The sequence below is a fragment of the Chlorocebus sabaeus genome, chromosome 15 (assembly GCF_047675955.1).
Source record: "Chlorocebus sabaeus isolate Y175 chromosome 15, mChlSab1.0.hap1, whole genome shotgun sequence".
NCBI lineage: Eukaryota > Metazoa > Chordata > Mammalia > Primates > Cercopithecidae > Chlorocebus > Chlorocebus sabaeus.
Window position 1 is genome coordinate 4637532 of NC_132918.1, and position 26282 is coordinate 4663813.

Genomic DNA, 26282 nt, shown 5'->3' on the forward strand with positions numbered 1-26282 from the left:
GGTAGTACTTGTAGATTCGTAATAATTAGCTGCCACAAATAACTATAGTTTATATAACTTTAATGCAATACTCCTAATAAGAGAGAAGGTATAACTAAATATTACAAAGGAGACACTGTTACTCATCTGTAGACATTCAAAAATAAGCTATGATGAATGAATTTATGCCAAGTATTTGGAAATTTAAACAAAATAAATTCCTTAAAAGTACAATTTAATAAACCGACTTGAGAAGAAATAGCCTGATGTGTGTGTTTTTTTTTTTTTTTTTTGGGTAGAGACGGGGTCTGGCTATGTTGCCCAGGCTGATCTGGAAGTCCTGGGCTCAACAGATCATCCTGCCTTGGCCTCCCAAAGTGCTGGGATTACAGGCATGAGTCACCGTGTCTGCCCCTGATTTGATTTTTAACTATTAAAATAACTGAATGAGTAAAAACTTCCCATATGAAAAACTGTAGGCTCAAATAGCCTCACTGGTAAGTTCTAGTAACTATTTAAGGAAGAAATAATCCCAACCTTAACTAAACCTCTTACAACAGAGAACAGAAAAAAGAAAAATTCTTCAGTGCATTGTATGAAGCTAGTAACATTTTGACAACTAAACCCAGTAGGACAAAATTACAGATAAATCTGAACCACAATATTGATACAAACATCCTAAATAAAAATGAAATTCAGCAATGTATAAAAAGAATAATATATCAGGATCAAGTAGCACTTAGCTGCAAAAATCAAGGTTGGTTTAATATCAATAAAATGTAACACAAAAACAGAATAAGGAAGAAAACATGATGAAATTCAAAATCCATTCATGAGGACTCTTGGCATACTAGAAATAGAAGAAAACTTCCATAAAAATCCTTATAGTAAACATACTTATGTTGGAAATGAAATTTTTTTTTTTGAGAGCGAGTCTTGCTCTGTTGTCTAGGCTGGAGTATAGTGGCACCATCTCGGCTCACTGCAAGATCCGCCTCCCAAGTTCATGCCATTCTCCTGCCTCAGCCTCTAGAGTAGCTGGGATCAAGCATGTACCACCATGCCCAGCTAATTTTTATATTTTTAGTAGAGACGGGGTTTCACCATGTTGGCCAGGCTGGTCTTGAACTCCTGACCTCAGGTGATCCGCCTGCCTCAGCCTCCCAAAGTGCTGGGATTACAGGCGTGAGCCACCGTGACCCGCGGAAATGAAATTTTTAAAAATGCCATTAACAACAGCATTAAAAGTATGAAGTTGTGACAGTAAGTATAACAAAGAATGGGGCTGGGCATGGTGGCTCATGCTTGTAATCCCAGCACTTGGGGAGGCCAAGGCAGGTGAATCATTTGAGGTCAGGACTTTGAGACTAGCCTGGCCAACATGGCAAAATCCTGTCTCTACTACAAATACAAAAATAAGCTGTGAGTGGTGGTGACATCTGTAATCCCAGCTATTTAGGGAGGATGAGGAAAGAGAATCATTTGAACCCAGAAGGCTGAGGTTGCAGTGAGCCTAGATGGTGCCACTATACTCCAGCCTGGGCGACACAGTGAGTGAGACTCTGTCTCAGAAAAACAAAACAAAACAAACAAAATGAAAACAAAGGATGGAAAGTCTCCACAGTGGTTATTATAAAACTTTATAGGGGCCGGGCATGGTAGCTCACGCCTGTAATCCCAGCACTTTGGGAGGCTGAGGCGGGTAGATCTTCTGAGGTTGGGAGTTCGAGACCAGCCTGACCCACATGGAGAAACCCCATCTCTACTAAAAATAAAAAATTAGCCGGGCTTGGTGGCGCATGCCTATAATCCCAGCTACTTGGGAAGGCTAAGGCAGAAGAATCCCTTGAACCTGGGAGGTGGAGGTTGCAGTGAGCCGAGATTGTGCCATTGCACTCCAGCCTGGGCAACAAGAGCAAAACTCTGTCTCAAAAAAATAAATAAATAAAAATAAAACTTTATAGGAAGATATTAAATAAAGGATTATACCATATATAGATATGAAGACTCAATATTGTAAAGATTGCAAGTTATCTTCAAAATTACTGATAGATTCAGTGCAATGCCTGTCATAATCACAAAGTTAAAAAAAATTTGGTGGAACTTAATAAGCTGATTCTAAAATATATTTGAAAGTATCAAAAGTCAATAATAGACAAGATTCTGTTAAAGATATCAAGACTCATTATACAGCAACAATATTAAAAATAGTGTGGTACTGATGCAGAGATGGACAAACAGACCAATGGAACAGAAGGACCAGAGAAATAGACTACACATACAGATCCTTGATATACTCATCACAAAGGCAGCATTGCTGAGCAACAGGAAAAGGCAACCTTTAAAAATAACTGCTGCTGGGAAAATTGGGCATCTGTATTCTAAAAAATTAACTTGACTTCTATCTCATACTATGTACAAAAATTACTTTCAGGTGGAACTCAGAGCCAAAGCTTAAAAAGAAATAAGAAAGAAAGCAGGACATAAAGTGGAGGGGGGAAATTATTATTTTGACCACTTAAAAAAAACACAAAAAGATTGAAAGGAAAAGCCACAGAACGGGAGAAGATATTTGCAAAATATATTGCTGATAAAAGACTAACATCCACAATACATAAAGAAATCTTCCAAAGCAGTAAGTATGAGACATTTAAACAGAAAAGTGGGCAAAAAACTTCAGCAGGCACTTCACAAAACAGAAAACTTAAATGCCCAATAAACATATGAAAAGGCTGCCAATCTTATTAGTAATTAAGGAAAGGTAAATGTAAAACATAATTAGATATCATTACACATCCACTAGATCGGGAAAGATTTAAAGTTTGCTAAGGATACAGAGTCCATAGGAACTCTCATACAGTGCTGGCATCCAGTGAAATTTAAAATATTAATCTCAACTATCAATTTTATACTCCAGAGCAGAGATTATGAGTTAGCATACATCAAAATAACTTAGGGGGTTGCTGGGCCTCACCCGGAGTTTCTGATTCAGGAGGTCTGAAGTGGAGCATTTGCATTTCTATCAAATTCTCAGCTGATGCGGTGATGTTGGTTTGGGGACGAAACTGAGAATCACTGCCTTAGAGAAATGTCTGTGGCTGTGCACAAGATGCACATATAAGAATGATTATGAACAGACTATTCTTAATAGTTAAAACTAGAAACAACTGAAATGTCTAGCAGCAGTAGAATGGATAAACTGTGATATACTTATAAAATGGAATACTATACAATAAAAATCAACTGTAGCTACATAAAACAAAATGTACAATCTTCTCAAACAAAATACTGGGCAAAAATAAGAAAATAAAGTATGATTTCATTTTCACAAAGTTCAAGAATAGGCAAAACAAAAACATGTATTTAGGGATGCATGCACATGCAGTAACAGTATACAAAAAGGTAAGAAACTGTCACAAAAACCAGGATAATGGCTACATGGGGGAAGGGCGGAAGAAAAAAACTGTGATCAGAAAAGAATACATGGGAAAAGTCTGAGGTATGGAAATATAATATTTCTTGTTCAGGACCTAGGATGTTTGCTTTTTAATTTTTAATTAAGCTGTACATGTGTTTTATGTACTTTTTTGAATGTTTTATAAATTTCAAAATATAAAATGTCAACACAATCTAATGAAACCTTTCATATTCAAAAAACCATCTGAACCAGAGATTCGTCATCTAAGAAAGACTTTTAGGGATCTGTAGATCCCTGAAACTTTAAACAGAGTCATAATATCTATGTACATGTGCAATATTACGAGGCATAAGACTAAATCTTTCATTAGAGTCTCAAAAACAGTGTAGAGCCCCAAATGTGTTAAGAACCACTAAGCTATAAACTAAGTGTATCTTGTCAGAAAACTTCATTATGACTTTTTGTCCTATGTATTTAATGTTGATTATATTTACATTACTGAAGACATAGAAGTCCTTCAACAAAAGTTTATACACCTGTCACTGTGGCCTTAAGAGATATTAAAAAGTTCCAGGTGCGCGCGGTGGCTCAAGCCTGTAATCCCAGCACTTTGGGAGGCCGAGACGGGCGGATCACGAGGTCAGGAGATCGAGACCATCCTGGCTAACATGGTGAAACCCCGTCTCTACTAAAAAATACAAAAAACTAGCTGGGCGTGGTGGCGGGCGCCTGTAGTCCCAGCTACTCGGGAGGCTGAGGCAGGAGAATGGTGTGAACCCGGGAGGCGGAGCTTGCAGTGAGCTGAGATCGGCCACTGCACTCCAGCCTGGGCAACAGAGCGAGACTCCGTCTCAAAAAAAAAAAAAAAAAAAAGTTCAAGGTGAAAAATATGCAGATGTGGGAAAAACTAGTCAGCAAAAATAATTACTGTACAGCAGAAATACTTCTTGCTTCCCCAGCTTGAGCTTTTTGCTGAGTAATCTGTTTGCCCATTGATTAATTTATCACATTTCACATAATGCAGAGATGTGGCTTCATTTTTGATGTCTTGAATCCATGTGCTCAAACCACTGTATAATGCAGATGAGGTGAAATGAGAACTGAACCATAATATAACCATGGAGACTTGAAGAGGATGATGAAAAAGAGTACTAAATGATTAAAGGGAAAAAATATAAAACACAAAATCGGAGAATGACTTGTTGGGTTATCCTGCCATGATATATTCATCTGTTGTTAGCAGGAATATAACAACATTAAATAATATATTCCATGTTCTCAATCCTATATACAGCAGTGTGGAAATTACTTCAGACCACATATCTCATGACTGGGTATACCACCTTTCATTCATGTCAGATATTTCACAAGAAGATGCTATTCACACCTCTGATCTTTCTAAACTTTACAACCTTCAGGAACTAAAATAAAGTATCCACATCATATCTTTTCTTATAGTTTTTCATATCTATAAAAAATGTTCAAACATGTTGAATAATCATATCTCTACTACATCTCTAAATCCACCACCTGATTCTTGCTATGAGGAAAACGAGAGCAACTCTGTAGATATAAATGTTATTCCCAAAACTAGGATTACCTCAGTTTAAATGTTATTTCCAAAACTAGGATTACCTCGGTTTAAACGTTATTTCCAAAACTAGGATTACCTCAGTCTAAATGTTATTTCCAAAAGAGGATTACCTCTTTTCTTACTATTTTTTCAATAATCAGAAATAAACATAATAGAATAGATAAAATAACATAAATCATAAAAATAATAGATTTCAACAAAACTGCTAGTTCTATTGGATTCTGGGGTAAGGAGTATGTTACGAACATAAGGAAACTCAAGTAAGAAGTGATTTCTGGGTCCCATTTCAGAACACATTGTGATCACAGCCCTCATCACACAGGTAGTCTATTTGTATATCCAGAAGCGTTGTTTCTTAATAAGAACTTTTTGTTTCAATAGAAATGAACACTTGCATCCTCTGTAAAACTGCAGGCATCAACAAAATCAGTGAATTAGTTGACCACAGCTAGGTCAGAATCATCATCCTGTTATATAAGGAAGAGAAATACATCATTGTAGTAATTTTTCTAAAAGTCCATTAGATGATTGGAGGGTATGGCACCCATCACATACTAGGAAAAAAAGACAAGTAGTACTCTCAGAATCATTCTAGGAACTTTGTAAAAATGCACTAATACTAGTTTGTCACTAGCTGATTGAACATGGGCTAGTTTCAGAAGTCAGGATGTAATAGATTGCGTGTGACACAGACTTTATGAATACAAATATGAGGTAGAATAATTACACATGAAAAACATTTTAACCCTAAATTAAACCAACTTAATGTGATACATGCCATTGTTTAGTTGGCATAAAGTTAACTTGGGTTAGATGACCATTCAGATGGTAAAGTGTGAAGTTTTGCACATTGGTACCTCAATATGATCCATTGCTTTCTGCCATACAGACTGCTTCTCCTCTGCACTGTGTCCAGGAATGGATAAGATATTGTGAATGTAATTAAAGACTTCTTCCTGAAAAGCACAAGACAATATAATTTATTCATTCACTCACTCAAGATTTAGTCCCTACCAACTGAACCAGTCTTGGTAAACATCTATCATTTGAAGATGAAAAACCATCTGGAGATTGTTAACTGATGGAAAACTCTGCCCCTAAAAAGAAAGGGTAATTGTTTAAAATTTAAGGTAGACTCTTAGAAGCAAAATATCTGTTCTAATTAATTTTGGTTTCAATTCATTAATCTTCAGTGACCTAATGAAGGAGTATCACACTTTGGCTTTTGGGGATCCCACTGTCCACATTCCCAATTTCAGCTCAAACCACTCCTGCCCTTGTCTATTATGCTCCACCTATACTGATTTTGACATCATCTATATGATCTCTACTCAGCTCCTTGAACATGTCCATTTTCCCCACCTCAGGTCTTTTGCATATACAGTTTCCCATCCTGGAACACTCTTCTTGACTCTTTCCTTCACAGACTTCTCAAATTCCAAAACTCAGTTTATATGTCACTTTTTCTGAAATTCCTCCCCTGGCTACTCTGCATAAGTCAGTTCCCCATTATCCTCTGAAGTTGCACTCGGTTTCTCTTCCCTAGCATTTATCACCATTTGTAATCATACTTGGCTTTGTTAATTGTCAGTCTCCATCACTAAATCATATATTCCAAAACTGCAAGAACTATATCTGTTTTAATTATCAATGTATATTTGGCTCATGCACATGCACAAATATTTCTACTCAACAGTTATTTTACTCAATAAGAGGGAAAGCTGAGTAAGAAAAAAGGGTAAAGCAGTGTCTTGACTCACCTCTCTCAGAGGGTCACGTAAGTAGCAATCAATAATTTTGTCATATTGGTGTTCTCTTTCATACATAAATTCACAAATTTGATAGCTAGAATGTAAAGGGAAAAACTTCAGTGTACCAAACAGGCAGGTTTTCGAGACATTTGCTTTGGCACACAGGTTAGTATTAGGGAAAGTGGGCCAGGTGTCCTGGCTCATGCCAGGCACTTTGGGAGGCTGAGGCAAGAGGATTGCTTGAGACCAGGAGTCTGAGATCAGCCTAGGCAACATAGCAAGACCCCGTCTCTACAAAAAAAACTAAAAGTTAGCCAGGCATGGTGGCATGTGCCTGTCATCCGAGCTACTATGGAAGCTGACGCAGGAGGATTGCTTGAGACGGGGAGGTTAAGGCTGCAGTGAGCTATGATCACAGCACTGCACTCCAGCCTGGTCAACAGAGGGAGACCTTGTCTCAAAAGAAAGAAAAGAAAAATTAATATAGTAGATGTGATTTCTACTGTTAAATAAAGTTACAGTGAATATCTAAGGGAGATGAGTATCTGCCATTCCTTTAACTACAGGTTCAAGAGGCTGCTAAATATTATGTTTATAAGAAATTTCAATGCTGAATACAAAAGAAATACTAAAGCAATAATGTATCACATAAGAAATAGTGAATATGTTAGATATTGATAATTTACAAAAATTTTACATGAAGTTCCTCTGTTCAGAATTACGTCATATAAATACAGCATACTAGATAAGTAGTAATGTGATATTCTCTTATTTGCTATGTCAAATACTACATTGTCTCTAACAGCTAAGGTAACCATAAAAATGTATGAAACATGGAAATATTAAAGGAAAAATCTAAAATAAAACATCATAAGACTGCTATTTCACTTTTATGTTTAAACAATTACATAAGAGCTTTATATTTGCCCTATCAATTTCTGCAAATTTTACTAATTTCTAGAATTCAATTAAAAGGCAAAAACTTCACACTTAGCTTTTTGTTATTTGTATAATCTTTCCTAATTAAAAAAGCAGCAATGCATCAATAAACTGGGCTTTAAGTTAGAGAAATGTAATTTAATATTTTCATGGCAAACTAATATATGCCTCAAAACAACTTACAACTCAGCTTTTTCTGCCATCCGGATGAGGCGACTCTCTTCAAATTGAACTATGCCTCCAGCCTGCAGCAATTCTAAAAGGACCTGAACATTTAAAAATAAATGAGTAAAAACACTTGAGAATTTACCAGCTCTTTAAGAGTGCATTCAGCCATGTAGACTATAACTTCTAATTTTTTTCTTTTGTATTCTTAGTTGATGATATTTTGGCTTGCTGTCACATATGGAAGGGGTTAGACTGACATCATAAACTTGATCATACTGCATTTAAGCCCTATAAAAAGATAAATGGCTCCGCTTTTCAAACATGGAAAGAATGCCACAGAGTTTACGAATGAAGCCCTATGAGACACTGAGCTGACTCTCTGCTAAGCTAAAATGTCCGTATACATTCTTTCAAGAAGTGAATTTTTGTCTCACTTTTATGTCTTATGGTTCTTTACAATCTGTTTACCCACAGATGGTATCCATGTTTATATGTTAATTTTTTAAAAATTATGACTTTTCATAGCAGCACTATTCAAAATAGCCAAAGGGTGGAACAATCCAAATGTCCATCAGTGGATGAATGAATAAACAAAATGTAGTAGATACACACAACGGAATACTATTCAGCAGGAAGAAAATCTGATACATGCATGCTATGGCATGGATGAACCTTGAACACATTCTGCCAAGCGAAACAAGCTAAATACAAAAGAATGAATACTGTACGACTGCACTGACGCGAGGGACCTAAGGTAGTAACATTCATAGGGACTGGTAGTTACTAAGGGTTGGGGAGGGGAAAATAGTGAGCAGGAGTTCCGATTTCATTGGTATGGTGGTTCAGTTTGGGAAGAGAAAAGAGTTCTGGGGATGGATGCTGATGAGGATTATACAATAATGTGAACACCACTGATGCATACACCTAAGAACGGTTACAATGGTAAATTATGTGTTATGTCTATTTTACCACAATAAAAAGGAAACAAAAATATTGGGGCTCATATAAATAATTTTTACCACACTACGCAGCTGAAATGAGGGGGCCCATATTACTATTTGTATTCAATATAATTTAAGAGATAACCAAAATTTTACCAGCTGTTCTCTGACCTAGGATACTCTGCAGCAGTCACTGCGCCATGGCTGTGCAGATAAAGGGGTCACTGTTGCTATCTGATAGTCTCAACTTTCCAGTTGTGTATGATTACCACAGTGCCATAAAGCCATACTTCCGCACAGCTCTCACGGTTCTTAATTTTACTAGTTTACTTGCCTGACAAAATCTAGCTATCAATACAAAATGGGTTGACTCTCTTAGTGCCCACAATTATGGTGGGTATGCTTTTAAAAGAATCTTACTCCTGAAGGCAACCTCAAGAAAGTGGCATGAATAAAAAGAAGTGGCACTCTAACAGTTACTGTCTCATAATAATCAGTGGAGGGACAGGTGGATTCTAGTCTCCAGAATGGTCAGCCCTAATGCAGTGGGGTTTTAGGGCACTCTCAAAAGTTAGGTATGTCAATACTCAGGACCCTGTAGCTTTTTTGTTTCAGGACCACAGCAGCTAGCAGTAGTTACCAGATTAATGATGCCAATGGAATGCAGCGTACAAGAAGTCCTAGCTGTTGCCACATAATAGGGGAAGATGAAGTCGTTTCTTTGATGTCATGGTAGATGCAAGACAGATCCAGTCTACCTAGGAATTTAGTTTGATATAAGCTTCTTATACATGTACCCTAACAACCATCCACTCTATTTTCTGGTTCCCACTGACTCTAACTTCGTATTAGGGTTTGGCACAAGTCATCGCCCCTCATGTGTAGTGAGGTCTAACACAGAAGAATTCTTTCTGGCTTATTCTTCTTTCCTATTTTTTAGCAAAAAGAGTTCTAGTAGTTCATACCTGCTGTCTTTCAGAGTGTCGGGAGTCATCGTCGGGACTACAAAGGAATTCAAGGACCTGGCCAAAGAAAAAGTATTTTTTATTTGATATCAGCATGTAGACATTAATACTCTCATAATAAAAGTAATAACTACCCTTTCAAATAACCAACTTATTCACACCCAGCCATAACAAATACCACAGGTATAAGGTACCTTCCCAACTGATTAGCCTAGTATATGTAACATCAGGTTCAGGTATGTTAACAATTTAATATGTGCCTTACATACATATTTCTTTACTTTTGAGAAACATAACTCTAAGAGGCCGGGTGCAGTGGCTCATGCCTGTAATCCCAGTACTTTGGGAGGTTGAGGCAGCCCTTGTGTATGTATTTCTTTACTCTTTCGAAATAACTCTAAGAGGCTGGGTGCAGTGGCTCATGCCTGTAATCCCAGCACTTTGGAAGGCTGAGGAGGGCGAATCACTTTGAGGTCAGGAGTTCAAGACCAGCCTGGCCAGCATGGTGAAACCCCGTCTCTACAAAAAATACAAGAAATTAGCCAGATGTGGTGGTATGCGCCTGTAATCCCAGCTACTTAGGAGGCTGAGGCAGGAGAATTACTTGAACCTGGGAGGCAGAGGTTGCAGTGAGCCAAGATCATGCTGCTGCCCTCCTGCTTGGGCAACAGAACCAGACTCTGTCTCAAAAAGAGAGAGAGAGAGAGAGAAAAGAAACATAACTATAAGGCAGTGTTGTCTATATACCTTAATTTTAAGTTTCCTGATACGATACCACGGACCTAGCAAAGCATGAACTTAGGAGTCAGGCCACTTGAATTTGGACACTAACTCTATTAAGACTTAATATTTACTGCTAATAGTAACACTTACTAAGTATAACCTTACATGAATTACTTAAGTTTCCTCATCTATAAAAGGAGTTTAGTTTCCTCATCTATAAAAGGCTTTAGTTTCCTCATCTATAAAAGGAGTATAACTGTCCCTATTTTAGAGCTCTTGAGAGGACTAAGGTAACAGACACACATAAGGTTTTGGAACAATGTCTGCCATTGTGAAGTGCTCAAAAAATGCTAGTCATTTTTAGTTACTTTCTCCAGACAAAAAGTATTTTCTTTGCCACCTGTGGAAAAATAGGAGATATTTAAGCGGGATTGCAAGATACCTTGAAAGTCATTTGTAAGTAAATTGAGATTTTACAAAAGTAATCTCTTCTCCAGATGATGGTCATAATACTCTTACTACCTGTGAGATGGGGGAGATTCTTAAATTGGGAAACTCTTGAGCAAAGAATTCTAGGCAATTCAGAGCAACAGAATAATTGAGAGAATACAATCTCTATAAACCAATCTCCACAAAACATACCCATACACCCACATACACATATCCCTCAATTTAGATCCAAAACCTGAACAGGCCTCTCCTTGATAAGGTATTTACCCAATAGTCTGTCACATCAGGAAACAGTGTAATCCAGGGAACTGTGCACAGTAAACAGGAAAAAACCTTTTAGTTTTCACTGCTAGACACTTACCTGATCAAAAAGTGTTCTGTTTACAAACAAGGTGTTGTCAGGCTTTGCAAGCTGCCGAGCAAGGAAGGTAAAGAGACATCCTACTTGTGAGGGGGTAAAGTCTGAATTCTCCACCATAACCTGAGGAGCAAAGGAGACCATTTATTCAATACACCATCTGGTTTGATGCAAAAATATATACAATTAGAAGAGGGGATAGCCTCATTACTGAAGACTCATAAAAAGATTCTTTTATTAACTGTGCAACAGTTGAATTCAACGCCATTTAGAAGAAGCACAACTACTTGCATACTCTGAAAACATTTCAGTGATTTCTGGCCTACTTCTATCACAATTTGGATGAGAACTGAACTGATAAGGAGGTAGAGATGTAAAGTGTAGTATTTCAAAGAAATATTAATCATGTTTCCCTCAGGAATTCTTAGAGAACCCTTCTACAACTAATTTTTTGTTGTTGTTGTTGAGATGGAGTCTCACTCTGTTGCCCAAGTTTGTGTGCAACGGCATGATCTTGGCTCACTGCAACCTCCACCTCTTGGGTTCAAGTGATTCTCCTGCCTCAGCCTCCCAAGTAGCTGGGACTACAGGCGTGTGCCACCACGCCTGGTTAATTTTTGTATTTTTAATAGAGACAAAGTTTCACCATGTTGGCCAGGCTGGTCTTGTACAGTTAAATTTAAATAGCCCTACTAAAATCTGTCCATCAACAACGGAAGAAGAAAGCTGCTTTGAGGTTTGAGAGTAAGACAACTGAGAGTCAAGGTAGCCCAGAGAAGTTAGCTATCACACAGACCAATGAAGTGAATGGCTTCGGCCTTGTATCAAGCAGTTCCCTGAAGACATGGTTTTGTATAACAGGCTTTTTACGACACACACGGTTATCAAATCATAGCCATTCCTCCGGCTTTAACTCAGCTCTCATTTCCTAAGTACTCATTATGTGTAAGAGGTTATAAGTGTCTTTAAGAAAATTAGGAACAAGAAAGAAAAGACAGACACATCTTAAACAAAAGGCATAATATAATGACTGCTATTATAAAGGCACAAATGATTACAGAAGCACAGTAGAAAATTTTAATTCAACTGGTTAGAGAGGGAATTTGAAAAGAAATGAGAAGAATAGCTTTTAAGCTAAGTTTTAAAGCTCGTGCAGAAATTTTGACAAGGGGAAATGTCAATAGAAAAGGCAAACCTGGCAAAGAGAAGAGTGAGAGCAAAATCATGGACACAGAAAAACACACAATTGTTGGGGGGAACAATATTTATTAGAATGCAGCAGCATGCAGGAAGAGGGAAACAATAGATTAAAAGGGAAGATGAGGCCTCAAATGTCATCCTAAGGAATCTGGAATGTATTCTATAGAAAACTGGCGAACTACTAAACGTGTTCCACCAGGGGGGTTGATCATGACCAGTACTGCGCTTAGGAAAATTATCCGATCAGCAGCGCATGGGATAAAATTAACAGAAGAAAGAAACACAAGGCAGGGAGAGCAAGATACAAGCGACTGCAGGAGTCTAAGGGAGAGATCAAAGGGCTCTTAGCTAGGGCAGTGATCATGAAAATGGAAAGAGGCAGAGAGAGTGGGGACAGGACAATTATTCCTATGCGTGGAACCATGTGGTTCAAGGAGCAATGAAAAAGGACAGACTTTGAGCCTGATTGGCAGGTGGGATAATGATGCTATTAACAGAGAGAATACAGAAGTGGGGGAGGGAAGACCACGTACTGTTTTGGGCAAGCTGAGTTCATGGGGGCAACTCTACAACAAATTAGGGTATAGTACCCTCACACATCTACCAAAAAGTTCCGAGTTCCCTCCTTCCATCCTCCACACAAAGATAAAGCACCAGGTTTCTCCCATTATACAACATTCCCTAGCTTTTGACCTACTTCCTCTTACATCCCTTTCTTTTACCCTTTTTGCTTTTAGTCCAGTAATCATTGCTTGCCAAGTGCATACTCATTATTAGAATATGTGGGTATTTCAAGTTATAAAAACTCTATCATATATATATATATATATATATATATATATATATATATATATATATATATAAAAGAAGTCCCTCATCACCTCAACGAGTGTCTAATTGGTTATTATCCTACAAAAGGCCATTTCCTTTCCATTTCTTCTTTGGCCTCTTTCAGAGACCATGCTTACAAATTTTCCAGGCAATGTAAGAAGTCACAAATTAATAGATGTTTCCTCTCTGTCTGCAGCCATTCAGCACACATGATAACACCCACTGGCCTGTTCTCTGGTCACTGCCTATACTCCTCCTCTCACTGGCTCCCTCACAAGTACACTTTAACCAATTAGCATATCTCTAGCACTAGAAATGAGAAAAATAATCTCCAAAGCTCATTCTTCACTGACCCAAGGTAAACACTATCAAGACAACATACAAGAATGGCAAGTCACCAACAGGAATAGTCAAGTACTTGTGGAGTTTTCTCTTCATTTGGATTACTCTTCCAATTTAGTATAGTTTTAAACTCAAATTGCAATTTAACCAACTTACGTTTACCTGACACCTACTGGGTTACAGGCATTGTGCTGGATCTGTTCTAGGCAGGCTAAAACAATGACCAAATATAATGATAATAATAATAATTAGAATAATCCTCAGTCTCTACATTCAAGAAGCTCAAGTCTAGATAAGACAGATAAGAAAATATGTAAATATGACACTACAGTGTGCTAACTGAAGCATAAAGTGTTGGCTGAGCACAGACAAGGAGCAACTAATCAACCTAGATGTGTGGGAGAGCGTTCAAAAGAGTTTCTCATAGATGATATTTCAGTTAAGTCTTGGAAAATGATTAGGACCTTGCCAGTCAGTGAAAGGAAAGGAAAAGGCATGACAGGCTGAAAGAAAACCCTTGCAAAGAACATAAACCATGAACACACCACAGAGAGTCTAGTGAATTCTAATAATTTAATATGGTTGAGGGTACATAATACAAGGTGTGTGGGGAAGGATGACGAAGTGGATGAGAGAAGGGACCAGTTATAGAGACCTAGTCAGGACCAGAAAATATAGAGGGATCTTGGATATTCAACAGTTTAGAAGGGTATGGCAGAAACTATTACTTATGCTCCAACATCTAGTCTTCCTTCCTTAGAAACAGAATTCCTCAAGGCTGGGCACAGTGGCTCACACCTGTAATCCCAGCACTTTGGGAGGCTGAGGCAGGCAGATTACCTGAGGTCAGGAGTTTGAGACTAACCTGGCCAACATGGTGAAAACCCCGTCTTTACTAAAAATACAAAAATTAGCTGGGTATGGTGGCAGGTGCCTCTAATTCCAGCTACTCTGGAGGCTGAGGCAGGAGAATCGCTCAAAGCCAGGAGGTGGAGGGTGTAGGGAGCTGAGATCATGCCACTGCACTCTAGCCTGGGCAACAGAGCAAAACTCAGTCTCAAAAAGGAGGAGGAGGAGGGGGAGGAGGGGGAGGAGGAGGAGGAGGAGGGAAGAAAGAAGAAAAAGAAGGAAGAAGAAGGAAGAAGAAGGAGGAGGAGGAGGAAGAAGAAGAGCAGAAGGAGGGGGAGGAGGAGGGGGGGGAGGAGGAGGAGAAGGAGGAGAAGGGGGAGGAGGAGGAGGAGGAGGAGGAGAGGAGGAAGAAGGAGAAGAAAAAAAACCAGAACTCCTCATGTTTAGCTAAGCACATGGTTACCAAGAATACAGACAATGTTTCTCCATCTCCCCCACCAACTAAGGGGCCTCATATGGTGTAAGCAGAATTGTATTACACAGCTTTTAAGAAGTTTCCTTAAGGAGAGGGAACATTTTCTTTGTTTCTTCATTTTTTTCTACATGGCTAGAATGCAGAGGTAATGGCAGGAGCCTCAGCAGCCATTCTGGATGGAAAGACAGAAATCATATACTAAGTGTAATACTAAGACAGAAGGAATCTGCGTCCCTGAGAAGTTTATGAAGTCACTCTACTAGACCAGGTTGCCTACTTCCAGACTTCTATGAGAAAAATTAATTCCTACCACAATTAAACTACTGTTATTTTGAGTTTTCTCTCACTCACAGCAGAACTTAATTCTAAATGACCAATAGGAAGCCACAGAAGAATATTAGGTAGAAGAAAGGCAAGATCACAAATTAAAGGAGGACAAGATTGGGAATAAATCTAGGTGAAAATTCTCCATATTAGCCATCTGAATCAAACTAGCATTATCTGACAGGTTAGCAATCCTGTTCTCATAATCATCACTGCCTGTCTTACAAGGTTAAATTAATATTAACTGATAGCACAAAAGAAATAATGTATATAAGTATGCTTTGGAAATTATACAGAATGAGTATAAATGTAATATTTTGATGTTATGTACAACTAGAAAACACTTGAATTCTGGTCTCTTGTCCAAAATAATTCAACATTAAAAGAAAGAAAACTCTATTTTACAGTCAAATGAACAAAATAAAAACTCTAAGCTTTCAACTACAAGAGGAAACTGGCCTGCCTGAAGTCATGCAGACGGAAAAGAAAAGAACCTTTCCCTGCATTCTTCATTAACAACAGCATCAATCTCAAAATAGCTTTCTGCTGAATCTAATTAGATTTATACTGGGATGATCATTTCTCTGTGCCTCAGATCATTCTTAAGTGTCATCCAACATCTCAGTGCCATGACAGAATATGGCACTGCCTTAGCAACAAAGTGAAGTTGGTATGAGACAGAGGAAGATTCTTCACATTGTTTTCTCAAAGCACTTTGAAGTTAGTCTCTATTATTACATGTAATCATACTAATATAGCAATTATCACCATATGTCTTTCTCACAGTAGTGCTCTCTATTCTGGTCCCCAGTCTAAAGCTAACATACACTAAAAATTTTTTTAAATAAATGATTAGTACTTAATTCAGTTCTTGAGGACAAAGACACCATAATAAAATTTTAAGATATGAGTCCAAGAAACCACTTAACAAGATTTTATAACCTGCTATAAAACAACTCAACTATCTTAATATAAATATCATATAAAGACATGTATTCTTTGAATACTTACTTTCAACAAAATATCCACAATTCGCTGTTGATATTCCACAGCTTGCTTGTCATTTTTAAAATCTTCAAAAGTCTAAAAGGGAGAAATAAATGTTTAAAAGTAATTATTATTTGCACACTGTAGAAGAAAACAAGTTATCAAATTCTTGTTAGTAAAATCCAAGTAATTTCCCAAATAAGATAACTATTCCTCATTAGTTTTTGTCTTATACACCTTGAGTGACGTTATTTTTAGTGAGTCAAGTAGGAAGCTACGGTATTTAATATTGCACAGTACTCTGAGACTTAAAAAAAAAATCACAAAGAAGAATTTGAGAAAGGAAGGAAGGCAAAGTCCATAAGAAAAAAAGAGAAAAAAGAGAGAGAGATAACACTAATGAAAAGAGGTAATTTGGGAGCAAAGGTTTGAGAACAGAGGGATAAAATACTACATGTTCAGCCATCATTCAGTCTATGTTATCTGGAAATAACTAAGACCCAGTTTATTAACTGTCATAAAAATAACTTTCATAATTTTCATGACAATTAAGAAAAATGATGTCCAAAGATAGCATTAAAAAAAATTATTATGGTAAAAAAGTTAAAATTATCAAGCCTACTTACTGATCTCAAAACACTGCCAACTATGGCAACTTTCATTTTATGTAACTGATCAAGCAGAGCCAAAATACTTTGAATATAATATGCATCACAATAAATTACAATACCAGATTCTGCTTGTCAGTATATAATAGCATGTCACAAAAAAAGTAGTATAGTATATGTGAAGAAAATGAGATTATGTCCACTATCAAAAAATTGAAATGGAAATTTTTACTGAACAGTAAGAATGATGAAAGACTTAAAGATCGTTCCTATGGTTTTCACTTAGTTCATTTGATTCTGAGAAATGTTTAAATCCATGTAGCGCTAATTTATTGCTATTTCCTTGAAACAAGAAAATGAACTACACATTGTCCCAGTAGACTAAAAATAAAAAGGAATTTAACAGCCATGAACTTTCAAGACATCATAGTCCTGTTCAAACAAGAGTAATTACTGTTCTTCAAATGGGCCTGAATTTCCCCCAATTTCTCCAAAGCACCTTTGTTCAAGCTGTTCTCTTATTAGCATGTCCTTCCCTTTCTTCTCCTGCTTGATGCACAGAAAAACAAAATATTCTCAACTTTTTTTTTTTTAGCTAGTCTGCTTTACTGCCAGGTAGCTGGGAAATGCTGAAACGAGTTACCAAGGAGACTGTAGGAACTCACTGTGGAAGGCTCAAATAGAAGTTATTCTGATGTATATGTGGGTTAAATATGACTCTGACTGAAGACAGGAAGACGGACTACAAAGTCTCTCTCAGTTCTATCTTCGGATTCATGAGAACAACAAACACACACATACATAGACACCCATCCCTGCCTGCTAAAGTGAGATATCACTCTACAGGTACAAAGGGAAAGTACCATCTGCTAATACAAGTGCTATTCAACTAAAAAACAAAACCATGGAGAATTAACACATGCATTTTAAAAATACAGCAGTGACAGCAAGTAAAAAAGAATTTCCTTCACCATTTTCCTTTTGGCAGCACGTAGTCACTCCTTTGAAACAGACACTGATAGTTTGATTCTGTGAACATAATTAACTGGTAATACACTACGGTGTGAATATTATGATATGCTTCATGACTATTTTGGTGGTAGTTAACATCTGCCACCAAAATGGCACATTGTTAGACTATTATCATCCCACGAAAATGCTTTTAACTATGGATGTTTACTAGAGGACTAATATGCAAAGATGTCCTAATGGAGAATTACAGTTTCTGAAGTACAAAGGTAGACCTAAAACCCAAGTTGTAAGTCATCTGTGCATTTGGACATTAAAAATTATTTCTGTAGTACTTTACAAATTACTATGGGGTTTCTGTAAAATAATGATGGCAAGCTAACTCCTAATCCAGGGGTCAACATTCTCTGTAAAGAGCCAGACAGTAAATATTTCTGGCTTTGGGGCTACATGTGGCCTCCATCACAGATTCTTCTTCTTTATGAAGCTGATTTGCCTCTTAAAATATCTTTCAAATCCTTTCACATCTCGGTATCCCCACTGTCACTGCCCTAATTTAAGCCACCATTATCTTCTATTTAGATTACTACAAAATTTACTAACAGATCTCCCTGCCTCCATCTTATCTCATTTCAATCCATTTGTATGCCCCCAAATTCATGTTGAGAACCTATCACCAAGCCGGGCGCGGTGGCTCAAGCCTGTAATCCCAGCACTTTGGGAGGCCGAGATGGGCGGATCACGAGGTCAGGAGATCGAGACCAGCCTGGCTAACACGGTGAAACCCCGTCTCTACTAAAAAAAATACAAAAAACTAGCCGGGTGAGGTGGCGGGCGCCTGTAGTCCCAGCTACTCAGGAGGCTGAGGCAGGAGAATGGCGTAGACCTGGGAGGCGGAGCTTGCAGTGAGCTGAGATCCGGTCACTGCACTCCAGCCTGGGCGACAGAGCAAGACTCTGTCTCAAAAAAAAAAAAAAAAAAAAGAGAACCTATCACCAATGTGATGGTTTTAGGAGGTAAGCCTCTCGGAGGTGTGCCTAAACCAACAGAATCTGCCAGCACCTTGATCTTGGACTTCCCAGACTCTAGAACTGTGAGAAATACATTTCTGTTGTTTGTGAGCCACCCAATCTATGGCATTTTGTTATAGCAGCTCAAACTGACTAAGACACAAGAGTCAGAGGGAATGTTTTTAAAGTATAAAATTAATATATTTTCCTTCCTAAAAGGCTTCAATGGCTACCAACTGCTGTAGTATAAAGTCCAAATTATGGCCAGGGGTGGTGGCTTATGCCTGTAATCCCAGCACTTTGGGAGATCAAGGTGGGCAGATCATCTGAGGTCAGGAGATCCAGACCATCTTGGCCAACATGGTGAAACCCCGTCTCTACTAAAAATACAAAAATTAGCCAGGCATGGTGATGCGCATCTATGATCCTGGCTACTGGGGAGGCTGAGGCAGGAAAATCACTTGAACCTGGGAGGCAGAGGTTGCAGTGAGCTAAGACCGTGCCATTGCACTCTAGCCTGGGAGACAAGAGCAAAGCTCCACCTCAAAAATGAGGGAAGGAGGGAAGGAGAGAGGGAGAGAGGGAAGGAGGGAGGGAGGGAGAGAGGGAAGGAAAGAAGGGAGGGAAAGAAGGGAAGGAGGGAAGGGGGGGAGGGAGGGAGGGAGAGAGGGAGGGAAGGAAGGAAGGGAAGGAAGTCCAGATTTTTTACTGCAGGTTACAAAACTCGTTATCTGCCTGCCTCTCTGGATTTGTTTCTCTCTGCACTTCTCCTTATACTTAAAAGATGCAGCTATATTGAATTTTTTTCAATTACTTGAATACTCGTTGCTCTGTCTCATTTCCAGGCCTTTTTACATATTCAGCCCTCTGCCTACAATATTTTTTCCTACCCTTCCCCTGACTAACTTCTATTCAGACTCAGTGTAGACACCATTTTATCTAAGAAACATTCCCTAACGCTCCATTAGGTGCCCCTCATTAAGTGTTCCTATAGCATCCTGTACTTCCCCTAAGGCATGTATTACACTGCGCTATAATTATTTATCTACAAGTCTGGATCCTTTTCCTCCACAAAAGCAAAGTTTATATCTTGTTAGCCAAGGCTGCATGCCCTAATGAGGATAGTACGTGGGATACGCCATGCACTCAAATTTTTGTCAAACAAATCAGAGATTGTTTTGCAGCCTTACTATAAATCCCAGTGTCATAATTCAGACATCAGCATAATTCCACATGTGTTTCGGTGCTACCACAGCCCTTAAAGAAATAAGAATTACATTAAGTTCTTTGTTTTCTCTAACACTCTTTCTCCCCCATCACTTCCTGTTTCTTTTTTTCCTATGTGCCAGTCACCAACTACCTTTATGTTCCCCTCTGGACATTTAAAATTTCCTAAACCAACTACATCTGACTTCTAAGTTTCTCCTTCCCTTCGTTCTATGCAATTAAAGTTATTACTTCTGATGTCAGATTTTCAAATTAAACCAATTCAAATGATAATAACCTTCTCATGAGTACTTACCGTTTTAAAATAATAGTTTATTATATTTATATAATTCAATTTATAAAAGTAGTATATGCTTATTAGGGAAATTTGCTTCATCTCACAGAGTGAATCACTATTAATATTTAGGTGTATTTCCATCCTTTTTTTCTCCAAATACTGTGTATATGTGTGTTTTGCATATTTGTGTGCCTGCTACTTTCGCTAAACGCTATAATATAAGCATTTTCCATAATATCAAAAGTTTTTCAAAAAACAACTACAATACTATTTAATTCGGAAGATATATTATGTTTTATCTAATTGTTCCCCAGAGGCATTTTCACAGACAACCTGGCTCACCCAAATTGTACATATTCATCCCTAATTGAACATGTATAAGGGTGTTTTTTCAGCAAAAAGCTTCCATGTTCCATTTCAACTCCAGCTATTTTTACTATCATCACTACCACATCTCCTTCAACATCTCCCTTCCATATTTAGTATGCCAGGCAATATAATTTATGAAATCAAAGATGCACTACATCTAACTCAGTTCTCCTTAACTTTTTGATGAGTGTGTGTTAGAGAGAGAGGGAGAAAGAAAGAGAAGGAGAGAGGGATGGAAGGTGGGAGGGGTAGAAGGAGGGAGGGAGGAAGAGGGGAGGAAGGGAGGAAGGCAAGGAACTAGAGGAAAAAAAATGGGTGGCGCAACAAAATTAAACATTTGAAACCCTGACTTACTGCTAGTGCATAAAATCTATACCTGCATAATAATTATGATTTTTCTATTAAAAAATATTGCTTTGTCTTTTTTCTTTTTTTGAGACAGAGTCTCTCTTTGTAGCCCAGGCTGGAGTGCAATGGCATAACCTCAGCTCACTGCAACCTCCGGTTCCCAGGTTCAAGCAATTCTCGTGCCTCAGCCTCCTAAGTAGCTGGGATTACAGGCGCCCGCCGCCATGCCCGGCTAAGTTTTGTATTATTAGTAGAGATGGGGTTTCGCCATGTTGGCCAGGCTGGTCTGGAACTCCTGACCTCAGGTGATCTGCCCACCTCGGCCTGCCAAAGTGTTGGGATTACAGGCGTTGAGCCACCGCGCCCCACCAAAAAATTACTGCTCTGTCTTCTTTGAAAACACCTCAAAATAAGACTATCTCTTACCAGTGCCAATACATTGAGAAATTCTCTTGTGTCAAAATGTAGCAAAGTCCGAATGTAAGGATAGATTTCTTCCTCAGGAGAAGCCTCTGCTGAATGCAGGCGAATTAGAAATTCAAAAACCTGCAAGTTGGAAAAAAAAAGTTGATTATTTTCTCACCTTACAAAGTATCCTGCTGAAGCAGTGATTTCCATTTGGATAAAATAAAGGCAGGCTGAATTCAGTTTAAATTGCTACTATATTTTAAGTTCTCTCTTAAATTCTCTCTCAGCTCTAATTATTGACTTTAGTAACAGTGTGTAAGTTCTCTCCTGTAACAGGCAATAGCTCCTGACCCACGTGGAAGCCTCAAGTGCAATTTGTCTTCAGTGCATCTTAACAAGAGAGGAAGAACAGTCAAAAGGCTATGAAAATAGTACCAACCTGGTTTTTAACCAAGGGAACAAGATCTTCAGGGATGTCACCAAGGGGATAGGCACGACCTGCTAGACAACAGCTGGAAGAAAAGAATGAGAATGGATCTGGTGACTTGTAAAGCAGATAACTTTCAAGCGAGTAACATGTTGTTTCTCAAACTTGAGATACTAGTTCAATTTGTTAAGTAGGCTCAGCTTTTGTCAGGTCAAGTTCCAAAGCAGGTCAAGATGACACCCAGTTTAGAAAACGTGGGCAACAGATAGGGGGGTGAGGTAATGCATCCTGTGACTGAGGAGGAGCTTTCATTTCTTCATATGTTTCCTAAGAAAAACCAATGCTCTATTAAAGGGACAAGAAGGAATGAAGACAGACTTCTAAAGGCCTCATACCCAGCGTCTAGAAAGATGGTGCCTAATGGCACCATTATACTACGATAAACCTGTCAGAAGCCTGGCATTCTCAGATACTGTTAAACCAGGGGCTCTAACAATGGTATTAAAGATGGGGAAAGAGCTAGGCTAAATGTCTGGAAAATGTCTGCGACAGGACAAACCAGGGAGAGTTAGAATCTGAAGAGAAATTTACCCTACAGTTTTACCTCCAAATCAAACCTTCTTCATGGCTAAAGACTTGCCTTGTGAGTTGAATTACTACAAATGTCATCTGAACATGTCTACCTTCTTTCTATTTTTGGAGGTGGGGATGGGGCAAATTTTAAACATTTTTGAACTAAAATTTTCAGTGTTAGATTGGAGACAACTGGACACCAGCATATTTTGAAGAGTTTAAAGTACAGATGATAAAGCACTAAGTAAATGCATATTTCTTTCACACTAAAAAATCAATGTAACAAGTGTGAAACAGGTTTCAAAGTTAACTCTGACGTTAGATATGAGCTAAAATGACATTCTGCTAGGTTCTGCCACCTTCCTGCCAAATAGCCGTCTACCTAAAAGTTCTATCAGGGCTCAATTCTGAGCTGGCACAGTCTACTGGAATGAACCCTGCTCCAGAAGTCAGGGGATGAACATTCTAGTTTTACCTCTGTTACTAACTTTTTCGTGATCTGAACAAGTCTCTTGTCCTCATATATAGACACAACACACATCCCACATAGTTGTCGCTAGTAAACGTAAAAAACCTGGATTTCAACACCAAAGTTTCTCAACCTCAGCCCTACTGATATTTCGGGCCAGATAATTCTTTGTAGTGGGGACTACTGTGTGCATTGTATGCTGCTTAGCAGCATCCTTGGCCTCTGCCCACTAGAGACCAGTAGCACCCCTCTCTAGCCCCAGTTATAACAACCAAAAATGTCTCCAGATGTTGCCAAACATCTCCAGGGAGTAGGAGACAGAATCATCCATGGCTGAGAACCACTGCTCTACATAAAATTGTGAAAAATGAAAAGTACTATATAGATAAGAGATCATAGTATCTCTAAAAATATAGGAGAAATATAGGAAGAACATACATGCAGATGAATAAGGAAAATGATCTTACCTAATATATACAAGAAGCTTATTGCCCATAACAACTTGTTCATCTAAAATAGAAAGAGAAGTATCTTCAGCAATTTTCTCTCAAAACCTTTTCAGAAAAATAATCTTTATGTAGAAACAAAAAAACAAAACTTGGCATTTACAGTGAGGTAAATATATTCCCAAATAACAGGAAGTTGAGATAAGACCACTTTATTAGCTTTTGAGTTTCCATCAGATTCTTGTCACAGATAAGAGCAATATAAGCTATTTAAAGATAGATGTAGAAGGAATAGATCTGAGGGTAGAGATCTATGTATTGTTGGCCTAACCACTAACTTGGGACCAAGGGAAGGTGTAGGGCAGGCAATGAGTTGATGAACTGTACATCAGAACCAATTAATTAAGGCATAACCATACTGTCTTCTTATTTGTAATATGGACTTTCACCACCCACAGTGCTCTAGGGCTGAAAAGGCCATTGTTCCCAAATGTTTAAAGTAACAGAATTAAACTAAATGATCTTTAGGGCCCTTTCTATTCTAAGTTACAAAAAAATGTAAGATTCTGCCATCTTGTGATGCGAGCCTGTTCTTTGACTAAAGAAATCAGAAAGATAATATGACAAAGTATGAAGCCAAGGGGTCAAGGGCAACACAGAATGGAGCAGGAGCATCAACAGGGTGAAGTGACTGAGAACGCCCATAGCGCACAGATGATGGGAATCTGTGGTTGGCAATAATGAAGAGCTGTAGTTTCTATTTTTGATATATGAATCCTGGATATAATGCAATCAAGTGTATGCCTTTAACTTTATCAGTAATCTTTCACAAATACTCAAAATCTGCAATGTTGTTAGTGCATGTAAACTTGAATTGCTCCAAATGTATGAATAATTACATTTTGCTTCTGTTCCAAATGTTATTTGATTCAAATCAACTAGTATGACACATGGTGATCATCACCTGCATGGCATAACAACTTAATGTTTATTGGATAACTAGATAAACACCAGTGAAAGAAAAATAAAGTCTCAGGACCCCAAACTCACTATGCCAAAAGGAAAAGTTAAGCTTCGGAACTGAGTCATGTAAAAAACAAAAACAAAAACAAACAAACGAAAAATCTGGCTCCCTTTGGTTCCTAAACAGATTGTTGCAAGATAGAAGGCCATGTCTCCCCAGCTGGCCTCCCTCACCCTGATGATGTAAATTAATAGCTGATGTTCACAAGCACTGGACAAAGATAAGACTAGAAATTATTCCTCAGCCCATCCCAAGACAAATGCATATTTGACTTCTTCCTCTATTCTATGTTTACTTTACCTTCTGTAAAATGCAGATTTACTGAGCATGAGACAAATACATAATTAAGTGTTCCTCTTTTCCCTCTTGCCCCCTCTCTAATCTTTAAACACTGAAGTTCTCGAAATCCTCTGTGGAAAAAGCACAAGCTGAAGATCCTACTGTAGCTTGTGTCTCTTTCTCCCAGTGTGTCCTCAACCATGGTAAAATAAGCCTCTAAACTGATTGAGACTTGTCTCAGACATTTTTTAATTTACACACCTTTCTTGCTAGAAATCTCAGGTAGAATATATCTAGCTCATGATATTCCTAGCGAGAGTTAAATGTATTTGTTTAACCTACCCATCTCCATTATTCCACTACTGTGAGCTTCTTATGAGCAGAGTCTGTGACATTTCTGTATTTCTAGCATCGAGTATAGTGTCTGGCACATAAGTAGGTAATTAGTAAATTGCTGAAATGAACTGACATAGTACTTAATTTTCTACAACCTTTCTCTTCCCAATATCTTCTTTTAGACAGCTTTTCATTATAAAAGATCATCACTTCCATTCACACATTTTAATTCTCCACTTTCGTTTCTGGTAGATATAGATGTGAAAGGCAATTTTCAAATTTGCTTCAAAAAGATTAGGTTCAGGGCTACTATCAGGTACAGGAAGACTATCAAATGACTCCCCCACCCCCACCCTTATAGTAAAAAAATGACAAAACCTGGACATCATACAGAAAGGAACTACCTGAAGTTACTAATGAGTTACTGGGGAGTGAGCACAAGCATGAGCTGGTGGGGACTTCAGCCTCATCTGGGGTAGGAGAGACAGGCAGTCACACTGTTCTTCCTGCTGGCCTGTCCCTGAGTAAGCGTACTCTGAACTGCACACATAGGGAGGCATACAAAGCCCCTAACCTTCCTGGCACGGGGGTGGGGGCGGGGGATCGGATACACAGGGAGGCATGGAAAGGCCCTAATCTCCCTGGCACGGGGGTGAGGGCGGGGGATCGGAAAAGTGAGGTCAGGAAACCATGAATACGGAAGGGAGTTGGGGAATCCCAAAAGTGAAAGAATCAAAGAGGAGATCCCCAAACTGTCTGCCCACACCTGGAGAGGATCCATTTACTAAACCAGCACGCAGAAAAAAGACTCAAAGCAGCTTAGTCAAAGACAAAAAACCAGGATCAAGAATGGAGCTCCCTCTCTGAAGGTTTTGGAGTGAGGAGAGAAGCACATGGGCTCTGGTGGAGAGTTCCTTCACTTGGAGAAGCAGCGATCGGGAGTTAGCTGTACAAGTAAATTACCACCTGTGGCTTTCGGCCCAGGTCTAAGTGCTGTCTGTGTGGCAAGCATAGCAGAGCTGGAGGCCATCACGGAAAAAGCAACAATCCTTCTGGCAAGGGAAACGTGAAGTTAAGAAACATACACAGTTTAAAAATTAGGAGAATCTTGCAAAGGAACGAGAAAGAGGAAGGATCCCCAAAGTCTATCTACCCTCATCACTGACTGACCCCTGAACCATGCGTGTGGATCAGAATCAAAGCAGATCAGCCATCCAG

General features: G+C 38.5%; 1 protein-coding gene across 2 annotated transcripts in view; it reads right to left on the reverse strand.

Moving 5' to 3' along the window:
- The window catches only part of VPS8 (VPS8 subunit of CORVET complex), a 251664-nt gene that overhangs the window by 128846 nt on the left and 96536 nt on the right, over positions 1-26282 (reverse strand). For both annotated transcript variants that reach the window (XM_007971871.3, XM_073023385.1), the window contains exons 25-33: positions 23447-23489; positions 21950-22022; positions 21529-21648; positions 16319-16390; positions 11290-11409; positions 9756-9812; positions 7865-7947; positions 6752-6836; positions 5849-5947 (exon numbers count right to left, since the gene is read on the reverse strand). In XM_007971871.3, the coding sequence (XP_007970062.3) occupies positions 5849-5947; positions 6752-6836; positions 7865-7947; positions 9756-9812; positions 11290-11409; positions 16319-16390; positions 21529-21648; positions 21950-22022; positions 23447-23489 (752 nt within the window). The remainder of the gene's footprint in view (positions 1-5848; positions 5948-6751; positions 6837-7864; positions 7948-9755; positions 9813-11289; positions 11410-16318; positions 16391-21528; positions 21649-21949; positions 22023-23446; positions 23490-26282) is intronic.